Source organism: Mytilus californianus, unplaced genomic scaffold, assembly GCF_021869535.1.
Source record: "Mytilus californianus isolate M0D057914Y unplaced genomic scaffold, xbMytCali1.0.p SCAF_4, whole genome shotgun sequence".
Taxonomy (NCBI): Eukaryota; Metazoa; Mollusca; class Bivalvia; order Mytilida; family Mytilidae; genus Mytilus; species Mytilus californianus.
The window spans coordinates 35,665,005-35,677,661 of NW_026262690.1; the positions used below are offsets into that span (position 1 = coordinate 35,665,005).

Below are 12,657 nucleotides of genomic sequence, written 5' to 3' on the forward strand. Positions count from 1 at the left end.
TAATGACATTATATGATGCTATTAAAGTTCTTATTACACTATAATAATTCTTTAAAATTATATTTTCTATACATGTATAGTGAAATGATTTTTTTACTGATATTTAACTACAATATTAAATTAACAGAAATATGATCTGAACAGCAAATATAGACTGAAGCTTAGTTTCTTTTTGTTGTTGGTTTTATTGCGTTACAGGGTTGCTGTCTTGTTGACATATATCCCCTGTTTCCATTTTAGCTCTTCACGAGGAAGTTGTAACAGGAGTAACCATATATTGACACACATACATATCTATGAGGGATGAGCTTTTGCATTGTGTTGGTCTCATTGTGACTTTGAAATGAAGATCAGTTATAAAAGTGTGATTATCTTGCTTTCAGTTTTGTCAAGTGCATACAGTGATTTTTGGCAATGAATTAATACATCATATCCTTTCTTATCAATCAGAAGTTCTTAAAGTAATAAACATAGAAATGAACTTTGACCTTACCTTTGTTGTTGATTTTAAACCTTCATAGAATTTCCCAGTAGCTATATATGACAAAGCCTCCATATACTGACAGTGTATATTGTCTGGGTCTACACTTAAACATTTCTGTAAAAAAAACAACTTATAGGATGTGCTGCTTTTGCTTTGTAAACAACAGTGGGATAAAATTCTTGATTTGTCTATATTTAGCAAAGACTGACAAATGCACATATTTATGGCTGTTACAGTTCATCCCCAACGTAAATCCATATGTATCCTTACTTATGTGCAAACACTTGTTGAAAATTGAAATTGAAAAAAAATTACAAAATTCCTATTCCTATTCTAATGCATATCAAAAGTAATTAATATATCCAATATAAGGGCATGAAAAAATGTATTAAATTAGAATAAAATAAACTTCTGCACAATTTCATGAATGATCTTGGGGGATTGATGTCATATCGACATATGGCCTTATAGGAATGAACTCCCTCGCACATTTGGATTTCAGCAAGCCAAGCGCTTGACTTCTTAGTTACAACAAGTTAACTGATATTTGAGAGTAAATAGAAGCTAAGGAAACAAATTGTAAATTAAAAACTGCAAATTTTCCATTCTCAAATGAAGGCATGAGAACAAATGCATTGCAATTTCCAATATAATTAATATTTACCAAGGACACAACCCTTTTAGAAATATTTCATCTGTACTTATATTTGAACTAGTCCATAACAATGCTGATATAAACCTTTGACATAAATTTGATAAAAATCTGGCAAATTATTACTCCTGAGAGCCGCTTACAATGCGATATTCAATATAATTAATATTTTCAAGGGCCACAACTCTTTTAAAAATAATTGATTGGCACTGAATTTTGAACAAGTCCAAGACTATGCTCATATAAACCTATGATATAAGTTTCATAAATATCTGGCAAGGATTGTACACATGAGAACACTAACAATGCAATTTTCCATATACAGTCAACTCTCGTTATCTCGAAGTCAGCCGGACCAGAGAAATATTTTGAGATACCTGAAGTTCGACTCAAACGAAAACCGGAAGTTTGACAAAATTACTGTCAGATTAACTCTTCAATCCATTTAAATCCACAGGGTCATGATTTGACATTTGTGTATTAGTTCGAGATAAATAATGAATTTTGAATGCTTTTGTTAACATTTGGACCGTAAATTTAGTTAGTCAAGCGAAATTTCGACTTATCTGGAGTCCAAAAACATATGTTTATATGGAACTAAGTTCGGCACCATGAAAAAACTGTGACTCATCCTAAATTTCGAGTCAACCGAGTTCGAGACAATGAGAGTTAACTGTAATTAAAATTTTCAATGGGCATCACTCTTAAAAATAGTTGATTGGCACTGCTTTTCGAACTTGTCTGAGACATTGTGAATATAAATCTATGCTATAAGTTTATAAAAATCTAGTAAGAATTGTACATGTGAGAGCGCTAATGAGACCAGAAGGAGAGACCCACAGACGGACGCCTGGTATTTTTAAGTCCCCTGCAGTGGATCGTGCGAGGGGCAATTATTATTACATCCACCTATCTGGATCTTACCTGGTCATCCTGTAAAGCTTTCATTGGATCACCACTATAGTAATACATATTAGCTCTCAACTGTAAGGTTAATGAATGATTGGAATTGATTTCTAAGGATCTATTAAACTTTCCTCTTGCTGCTCGTAAATTACCAAGTTCTCTGAAAATGACAAATAAGGATGACGTTTAAAAAAATGCAAGATCTCCAATACAGCCTGACACAGAACTACTTCAAAAATGTTTGAAATATAGGAACATGAATAACATCAAGAAATATAAATTAATTAGACAAGATTTACAATATTATGAGCTTATATAATATGTGCATATTTCACCAAATTGGAAAAATTAATAAAACATCTATATTTCCTTGTTTCAACAGCAAAATACTTTTAGAGAATCTTTTTTAATTATAGGTTTTCTAAACGAGTGATAATGGGATATCAAGCAATATCCAATTCTCATGAGTTGTTAAACCTATTTCTCTTATGGTAAACATTCTCATTGTGTTAAATTAAATATTTCGCGAATCATTGATCTAGTCTTTTGCACTGGCATACAAATATGACTTCATATGTTTTGTTCTGGCATCAAACATCAGACATTTTAAAAAATTTTGTACACTTCAGAATGTATTGAAAGTTTACAAAATGAAGATTTTCAGAAGTAACGTGTGAGTGTTTTGTATGTTATTGAAGAAAGAAATCACATATCTCCGCTGCCATGGGCAAAATGTACATCATCTTAACCTTTGAAATTCATGAATGACCTAACGAAAAGCCAATGGAAATGTTGCAATTTTGTCCCATGATGCTGGAACAAACCAATCAAATTAAACTCATTTTTCATATCTCTTTTTCGTATCACACTCCTAGCAGTGTGAAACAAGAAATATCTCTTCATGCATGCGAGGAATAGATAACAGGCCACAACCATAAGAGAATATATATTTTTACATAATTCCATTCAATATAAAATTGTTATTTTGGTGTGTCCATACTTTTCCAATCCAAAATATACTCAAAAAATATTACACAAATAGGAAAATCAAGAATTTTTACAAACTATACTAATTTCATCATGGTTTAGTACCAAAAGGGAACTAAAAAGAGTAGCCAAATTTAATCTATTCTCTCAAGTAAATTTGTCTTCTGCTGATTACAAGAAACTAAGTACTCATAATATGAAGACTGTTGATTGATGACCAGAAGTTATTCTAAGGTAATAACAAGGTATGCATATAAAACAAGTGAAACTGTGAGCTACTGCTCACTGATGATACCCCTGCCCAAATATTTCGGTAAACAGGAAGATGTAGAGTGATGAATCTGAAAACGCATCACACGGTAGAGCTGACTCATATAAACCTGAAACCAAATTTCAGAAATCCTTGTAATGGGTAGAGCTGACTCATATAAACCTGAAACCAAATTTCAGAAATCCTTGTAATGTAGTTCCTGAGATAAATGTGATGAAAATTTTCAACTACTTGGATGTCATGTGTAAAATGATGTAAGTGTTCGGTAAACAGGAAGTTGTTGAGTGATGAATCTGAAAACGCATCATACGGTATAGCTGACTCATATAAACCCTGAAACCAAATTTCAGAAATCATTGTAATGTAGTTCCTGAGAAAAATGTGGCGAAAAATATTTATGGGACGAACGACGGACGGACGGACGGACGGACGGACGGACAGACTGACAGATGGACAGATAGACAGACTGACAGATGGACTGATGGATGGACGGACAGACAGACAGAGGTAGAACAGTATACCCCCACTTTTCTAAAGCGGGGGTATAATTAAACTGACACAGAAGGGAAAATATGCATACATTGCACACATTAAGACATTTGATGTTAAAATCCCTTGGTTGTGAATATATTGTTTCAATTACTTAATAGTTATTTAATTACACCTTCCTTAAAGAGATGCAATAAAGGTCATTTAAACAAAACAGATTCCTGATTGTATTTTAAATAATAAAAATATTATATTTTATTTATTCAGTCTTTAAAATCTGCAACAGTGCTCTTTAGTTATATTGTAGTACAGTTTCCCAATAAGTTGCAAAAAGACACAGTTATATTATAATTAATGGTACACAGAAAGGCATAAAATTAAACAGGTTAACTAAACTAAACAGTATGAAATAAATAGGATACAAAGGCAAAACAGTGATACTGCCACAAGGAAACATGGAACACAATAATAAGAGGGATGTGTCATTAAAGAACCAAACATTGAATAAAAAACAGGCGAAGATTCAACAAGATGCCCTATTACTGCTCGCTAATTAGATCCCCATCAAGAAGTTATGACTTTTTAAAAAAATGTGAAGAAAATTTCATACATGTGCATGACTTTTTAAAATTATAAGTTTTCAGCAAACAGGAAGTAGAACATCGAGGGAACTGAAAAAGATCTGTAGAGGTAGAAAAAAGCTACAGAAATGTGGTAAAGGTAAAGTTGAAGCAATTTATCCCCTTTGGAATGGGTGTATAATCAAGCAATCGTTACTTATTATTAGACATGCTCAAAATGTAAGATTTTTTAACTATGTTTAATGTATTGATAAATTGTTTAGGTCAGCTTGTCTTTATAAAAACAAACCTTGAATAAAGGTTTAATAATTGCCAGAATTTCTTGGATTGATAAACAATTGGACAGATGGGAGGACATTGGTACACAAATTAAATCTTTTTTTTGACTTGTTAACAGTACCTTTATGAAACATGTACGCTATCATGCATCTTATGTGTAACAAAACTTACTTGTAAGCCTGACCTACACTGGAACAAGCATCAATATGATCTGGCTGTACTTTTAATACCTCTTTAAATACTTCTATTGCATTCTGAAAAGTTAATTTGAGCTTACAGCAGAGCGCATCGAGTGTGTAGGTAAAGGTAATATCTTTGGTTAGCTTGCTTGCTAGCTGAACCGTGAAGTCATTATTAGGTTAGGTAAACTACCCTCCTTTAAGAGTAGACTAGTCCGACAGATAACCAATCTATCTGTAGAACTAGACTACTCTGAAAGGAGGGTAGTATACCTAACCTAATAATGACTTCACAGTTCAGCTAACAAGCAAGCTAACCAAAGATTATACCTCCACATACACACTCAATGCATTCTGCTGTAACTAATACATTTTCTTTGTAAACTGTATAAAGTTTGTACTTAAAAAAACTTGCATTAAACCATAGAATGATTTTTTAATGAAGCAAATTATAATGACAAACAGTTATAAATATGCTTAACTTTCACTTCATCACTTTCAACTGAAGTAACACACCTTGTTATTATCCCTATGCACTTACAAAAAGTACATAATTTAAAGAAACTAATATAGAATACGAAATATAAAATTAGACTCCTGTTTCGGATATCCCACTCACACTATCATTTTCTATGTTCAGCGGATCGTGAAATTGGGGTCAAAACTCTTATTTGGCATTAAAATTAGAAAGATCATATCATAGGGAACATGTGTACTAAGTTTCAAGTTGGTTAGACTTCAACTTCATCAAAAACTACCTTGACCAAAAACTTTAACCTGAAGCGGGACAGACGGACGAACATAATACCCCTCTACTATAGTAGGTGGGGCATAAAAATTGACTTTACCCGAATTCTTCCTCTATAGTACTGTGCTAACCCCAAGTGGTACAGATTAGTAATATATGTAGGACTGTCTTTATCTAAAGTTAACTTGAAATCTTTCTCTGCATCTGAAAAATTCTACAACAGATAATGGTATTTTTAATAACTGATGTACATCAAAACATGCTGTCCTACTAATAGTTGTCTCCCTTTGATGTATTTTAATGGAGAAGGAAACCAAACTTTCATATTATTATTGAAGGAATCTATAACTTATTAAGATAGTAATAACACAATTCTCCCTGTTTAATTTGGTATATATAAATAAATCTTTTTAAATTTCCAGTCACAAAGGCAGATGCCATATTTCTTAAACGTGTGATGTCACTACTCCCAATCAGTTTCGGCATCAGTAAAAACACATCTCCCAAATCAACAAGTTGAACACAAAAAACCTTCGCGGAGTTTTCATGGAGAGATAATCAGATAAATAAAGGTAAAGTTCTAATTTCAAACCAAAATATTTGGCTAATGAAATTAAGTTGCAATTCAAGGACAAGTCAGTATCACAGTCATCCTATCAGTCAGCTGATTAGGTAAATCATGGGTGGAAACTAAAATCCATAGAATTTTTTTGATATTAGCCAAAATGTTTTTTTTTTTAATTTGACAAAAAGGATGGGTAACAGAGCTTTTTTCAATCAGCAGGTTACTTTTTTCTCTTACTATACAATGATATGGAAAAATTTAAATCTGACAAATTTAATTTTGGGTTTCTTTCTCCTTAAATTGAAAGTTCCGATAGATTATAAAATTTTAGCAATAAATAGATGCTGAATTCAGGAACATTTTGATGATTCATGGATTATCTTATATAATTCTGGCTGTTCAGTTGAGACTCTTCTAGGTTAAATGCCCTTTGATAAAAAGTTTTATGCATACGGATAATGATATATAGTCTAAAAAATATTTTATGAATTCTAAAATTAGTGTCACATCTTTTTTAAATTACAAACATCATGAAAAACAGCTTACAATAATTTTATTTTTTTTACCAATTTGAGTGCTTCATAAGTCTAAACCAAGAAAAAATCCCCTGCATCTTTGCTTGAAGGATAAATAATAAAATTTTCCAACATAAAAAAAATAATTTCTTTTGTGTATCAAGTCAAATAGCATTAATACAAACTCTTGTCCTTCTATGCAATGTTTAACAGAATACAGAATTCGATCACACAACTTTTTAACTGTTAGCCATACTCTGTGTCTCAACAATAAACATCCCACAATGTTGGTGTTATAAGATCTGTATGATTTAATGATTCATTTTCCTATTTTTCCAATGACAATAATCCATTCTGGATAATACTTTAGCTATTAACAGCCCATATGCATTTTACAGAAGCTTACCTCCAGTAAAAGATTTACAACTCCTCGTAAGAAAAAGATCCTTGTTGGAGCATTTAACTTGATAGCTTTATTGAAATCATTCAAAGCATCAGGATAGTGGCGAATTGCCATGTAAGCCTGCAAAATAACATTAATCAGATATTTAAATTATCATAATGTTTGCAGAAAACATCTTCAAAAATGAAAGAACCTTAGTGAGCGCGCTCACATACCCCACTTCCCCACATTGTCATTGGAGGAATAAAATAAGTGTAAGAAAAAAAAAAAAAAATTGTATCAGAAAAAAAAATTGAATCATAATTTCCTTTCAATATGCACATCTACATAGTATGTCCTTATTATCTACACAGTTTCATGAAATTCTGTTGTGTGGTTTGAGAGGAGTTGCGATGACAAAAGGTTGCAGTAGTATATTGGGCAAATAAGTTCAAAGGGGCTTAACTCCTGGGAAAAAAATAGAATCGTAATTTCCTGTCGATATGCACATCTATGTAATATGTCCTTATTATCTGAAAAGGTTTCATGAAATTCTGTGGTGTGGTTTGAGAGGAGTTGCGATGACAAAAGGTTGCAGTAGTATATTGGGCAAATAAGTTCAAAGGGGCGTAACTCCTGGAAAAAAAATTGAATCGTAATTTCCTGTCAATATGCACATCTACGTAGTATGTCCTTATTATCTGAAAAGGTTTCATGAAATTCTGTTGTGTGGTTTGAGAGGAGTTGCAATGACAAACTGTTGCAGTAGTACATTAAAGTAAATAAGTTCAAAGGGGCGTAACTCCTAGAAAAAGAATTGAATCGTAATTTCCTGTCGATATGCACAACTACATAGTATGTCCTTATTATCTAAAAAGGTTTCGTGAAATTCTGTTGTGTGGTTTGAGAGGAGTTGCGATGACAAGAAACAGGACTGACGGACTGACGGACGGACAGACGGACGGACGGGTCAAAAACATTATACCCTCCGCAACTCGTTGCATGGGGTATAATAACATTAAACAGATATTTAAATTATCATAATGTTTGCAGTAACCATCTTCAAAAATAGCATTAAACAGATATTTAAATTGTCATAATGTCTGCAGTAACCATCTTCAAAAATAGCATTAAACAGATATTTAAATTATCATAATGTTTGCAGTAACCAACATCAATCAAAGTGCTTGTGAGCACTCAAGGGTAAAGATTGCTTTCATTTTGCAATTTTGAGAATTTTTAAATAAAACAATGAATTGTATTTTGCTAGGCAAATTAAAACAAGTGAATCTGTGAGCTACTGCTCACTAATGATACCCCCGCTCTGCTAAAAGTATAAAGTAAACAGGAAGTTGTTGAGTGATGAATCTGAAAATGCATCATACTGTATAGCTGACTCATATAAACCCTGAAACCAAATTTCAGAAATCCTTGTAATGTAGTTCCTGAGAAAGATGTGACGAAAAATATTCATGGGACAGACGGATGGACCGATGGATGGACTGACAGATGGATGTGCGGACCGACAGAGGTAAAACAGTATACCCCCACTTTTTTATGAACAAATATTCTTGGGACAGACGAACTGACAGACAGACGGATGGATGGACAGACAGAGGTAAAACAGTATACCCCCACTTTTTTAAAGCAGGGGGTATAATAATAAATATGAGCTGGAGTTATCTTCCTTTGTTCATAATTGTATATTTGCAGTTGAACCTATTTTTATGACAGATTCATACACTATGCATTACTTGTGTAATTCTACATAAAAATACTTTCTTTTGACAAGTATGGTAATTCAAATACACATCATTATGACATATTGTAACTCATATATCAAAGTATAACATATCGTCAATAAATTACATGACATTGACAAGATAGGATCTTAATAATGATCACTTCACTGCACTATTTTGTTTGAACTATCAAAGTTAGTGATAAACCTTGGAAGATATAGATATCAAGTCAGTACCATAGGTTTTTTATTGCTTTTCGTGCAATCTTTACCCAAAATTAATATTTTACTTGAATAGACTAAAATTATGCCATCTGTCATAATTTTTTTTCCGTTTAATAACATCAGCTTATTTATAGGCTGTTGGTTTTCACTTTTTATTTATTTTACATTCATTGTGTTATCCCAATGCCTTTTATAGCTTATTATATGGCATGGGTATTGCTAATTCTTGAAAGCTATACAGTTACCTCAGTGTAACCTTATCATCTTTGTCCTTTTGGTCTATGGATAGTTGTCTCAATGACAATCATACTACATCTGACTTTTTTCATATCATAATCTGTGTTTTAAATACGAAGCTTCTGACATCATGGAACATATAGAATTTAAAGAATGCAATAATTCTTCTCTCTGATGATTTTTTTTCAGACACTTTGGAGTATTTCATGATTTTATTCAAGTCTTTAAGAAGTATGTGTTAAAGTTTAATGTATCTAGTAATATTTGTTTTATCTGTATGATATATATCTTCTATTACCTCCCCTCTTCTTGCAAACGGTTCATGAAAATTTTCTGTTCTGTGTATAACTTCAGTAAATTCTCTGATAGATTTAGCTGCATTGGCTTTTTCCTGGTGAAACAGATATATTGTATAATCCAAGGTATTTTAAAAGTTCAATATACAAGGTTTTATGAAAGACATTTGTTCTTTCCATAATTACACAAAACATTCATGAGTGTTTCTTTTTCATATTTTCAAGGAGAAACTGCGATCCGAGGAGTAAAATAATTTGAAATTATGTATATTAGGACACTGCTTCTATATTGGAAATTTCATACTGCAGAACCTCCTGACTACAACAGACTTGAATGGTTCTTAGGATGATTAAGAAATTGAAACTACATTGTGTTGAAATTTGGGGTATTTTAACTACGAAAATAAGTAGTGTAGCAGAAAGTCAAAGTGGAACATTTCAATGAATTTTAAAAAATTAGATAATCAGCACAATCAAGACAGTTCTTATGATTTATTTTAATATAACTCATCATGCATGTATCAAGCTTGTGATCATATTCATTGTTTTGTTTAAAAACAACAATTAGTCAAAAAGCTACTTACTTCAATGCCTCACTAGAATACTTTTTAATGTCAAAGTAAGTTCTGTAAATTCAGAAATTATTGCGAGGTTTTTATCATTGTGAATAATGCGACTGGGTGAGTATCGCAATAATAAGAACTCACATTCTGATATTTGATACGGATATCTGTATGCAGATTTTCCTGAAATCGCAATAATTAATCTCACATTTTTAGTCTATTCTTCAAAAAACACATTAATAAATGCACGCAATAATTTCTGAATTTACAGTAACTTACATGTACCCCTAGACAAGTGATTTTTTTCTTTTGAAAAGAAAGCTACTTACCAGTAATTGTCAGCTTGGAAACAACATAAACCTGCCAAAGTATGAAGGTTATCTTTAACTATTGTCTAACATCATTTCCTTGCAATGATGGCAACTTACCCATAACCATCACCTAGGATACATCATTCAACTATCAATGTGAAAAGTTTCCCTGTAACCCTAACCTAGGTTACATCATTCCCTTGCAAAGTAATCAATTTACCTGTAACCCTCGCCTTGCATACACCATTCCTCTGCCATAGTAAGCCCCTTTTAAATCATTACTTTCCTGAAACAAAATATAGGGAAAACTGATTTTTACATACAAAGTTATTAACATGAGGCAGGTGCTACCTGATGAGCTCCCAAAGGTTATTGGTGCATATTTGTTTTACTTATCATCACACTTTTCGATAATCAGATATTCAAATTTGACGGAAATCGTATGCTCCTTTATGATGTGTTATGTGACAGAAATTTATTGCTGCCAGCTTGTTGCATTTAATTCTTAGGGCAAATGGACAATTCTACCATTAAAACTTCCTTTGTGAGCGTACAAACATAGTCAGATGTTGTTAAAATTTCAATTTCTAGTTTTTAAATTGGATTCATGTTTCATGCAACATGGTATAAAAATGACCATACATGTACTTACATACAACACTTCATTAAATGTCTTCATTGCTGCATCATAACTTCCCATGTTTAACAATACAAATCCTAAAGCTAGAAAATATAATAAATGAAATATTTGATGCATTTTCCTCTTTTTCTTTCATTTACTCAAAGTTAAAGTTCATGAAATCTATATCTACTGCATATAACACAAACATTCTGTACAGAACATAACTACAGTGAGTACAGTCCATTCAAATGTAATTGTAAAACAGAAAATGAAAATGAAACATTGTTAAATTTGAATTTCCTTGTTTAAGGAAAATTTACAAAAAAACATTGCATGAATATTTAATGCTTTAAAGAAAATATAATCCTTTATAAATAAACATGCATAAACAAATAGAATTTGATCAATAAGTCAAGGTATCATTTATCTAATATGAGGCAGGCATTACCTGTGAAAGGGGACGAAGTCTATATAAATTATTTTTTTTAATTCAAACACAATTTAAGTTCTAAATCTGTTAAAAAAGAAACGGAAATACCGTATCGTTTCCGATTTTGGTTCTGTTGTTAGGGATTTTAGTTGTGACGTTATTTTAGTTATGACGTCATATTCAATGTAAACAAAGAAACGCTATCATCAGGTAACGTTTTTTCATATCAAAGAATAATTAGAAATGAAATTGTTATTGTGTTCCTTCCTATATTTTACTGGGCTGATATATATATGTTTCACTCAAAGTCTCATGACAAACGAGACCGGAAGAAGGGAGTAGATTTCTGCGCAAATGCGGGAATTAAAAAAAGTCTGAAAAAAAAAAGTTAACGATTTTGAGTTCATTAGTACAATGAAAATTTCAGGAAATTTTCCCGGATTTTTTTTTTTTTTTTTTTTTTTATTGATTTTTCTACTGTAATAGGGGACTTCGTCCCCATATAATACTGAAATTGATTATCAATTAATTACAAACAAATTATAAAAGATATTCATGCAGTTCATTTTGCTTTATCAGATTAAATATATTGAAACCATAAAATATTTTAAAATCTTAATGGACAATAAATTTATGTTTTTCTCATGGGTAGATGTATTGACATGCTATATACATGTATAACATAATCTTAAAGGTAAAATTTAAATATTACATATCAGCATTACTAAATAGTGATATAAAGGATAACTATTTAAAAAATGCTGTATTTATGTAATTTAAATGCACTACAATTCCACTATAACACAATATCCTAATGTAAGCAAATATTACTTCTTGTATATCTGAAAGCATTTTCTACTAATACAAGTCAGAAAACCCATACCACAAGTACTCTCTATTTCTATGTTCCACATATGTACAACTTCAGGATTTTTGTGATACTAGCCATACTATATCCTACCTAGTCTTGTTATCAGTCTCAGGATTTTGTGATGGTTGCTGTACTAAATAAAAGCCAGTTTTTTTTATTAACCTCAACATTTTATCTTACCTAGATTTTTAATCAACCTCAGAATTTTGTGATAATAGCCATACTTTATCTTGCCTAGTTTTTTAAACAGCATCAGAATTGTCTGATAATAGCCATACTTTATCTTGCCTACTGTTTTAATCAGCTTCAGAATTGTGTGACAA

At 31.6% G+C, this 12,657-nt stretch overlaps 1 protein-coding gene across 2 annotated transcripts in view; it reads right to left on the minus strand.

Annotated features, from left to right (window-relative positions):
* Window positions 1-12,657, minus strand: part of LOC127698222 (tetratricopeptide repeat protein 13-like) — a 58,548-nt gene that overhangs the window by 28,295 nt on the left and 17,596 nt on the right. For both annotated transcript variants that reach the window (XR_007980756.1, XM_052201579.1), the window contains exons 4-11: window positions 11,064-11,134; window positions 10,632-10,697; window positions 9,540-9,632; window positions 7,063-7,179; window positions 5,677-5,790; window positions 4,821-4,903; window positions 2,061-2,202; window positions 494-598 (exon numbers count right to left, since the gene is read on the minus strand). Coding sequence is in view for 1 of the 2 variants with exons in the window: in XM_052201579.1 (XP_052057539.1) it covers window positions 494-598; window positions 2,061-2,202; window positions 4,821-4,903; window positions 5,677-5,790; window positions 7,063-7,179; window positions 9,540-9,632; window positions 10,632-10,697; window positions 11,064-11,134 (791 nt within the window). In the remaining variant the exon portion in view is untranslated. The remainder of the gene's footprint in view (window positions 1-493; window positions 599-2,060; window positions 2,203-4,820; window positions 4,904-5,676; window positions 5,791-7,062; window positions 7,180-9,539; window positions 9,633-10,631; window positions 10,698-11,063; window positions 11,135-12,657) is intronic.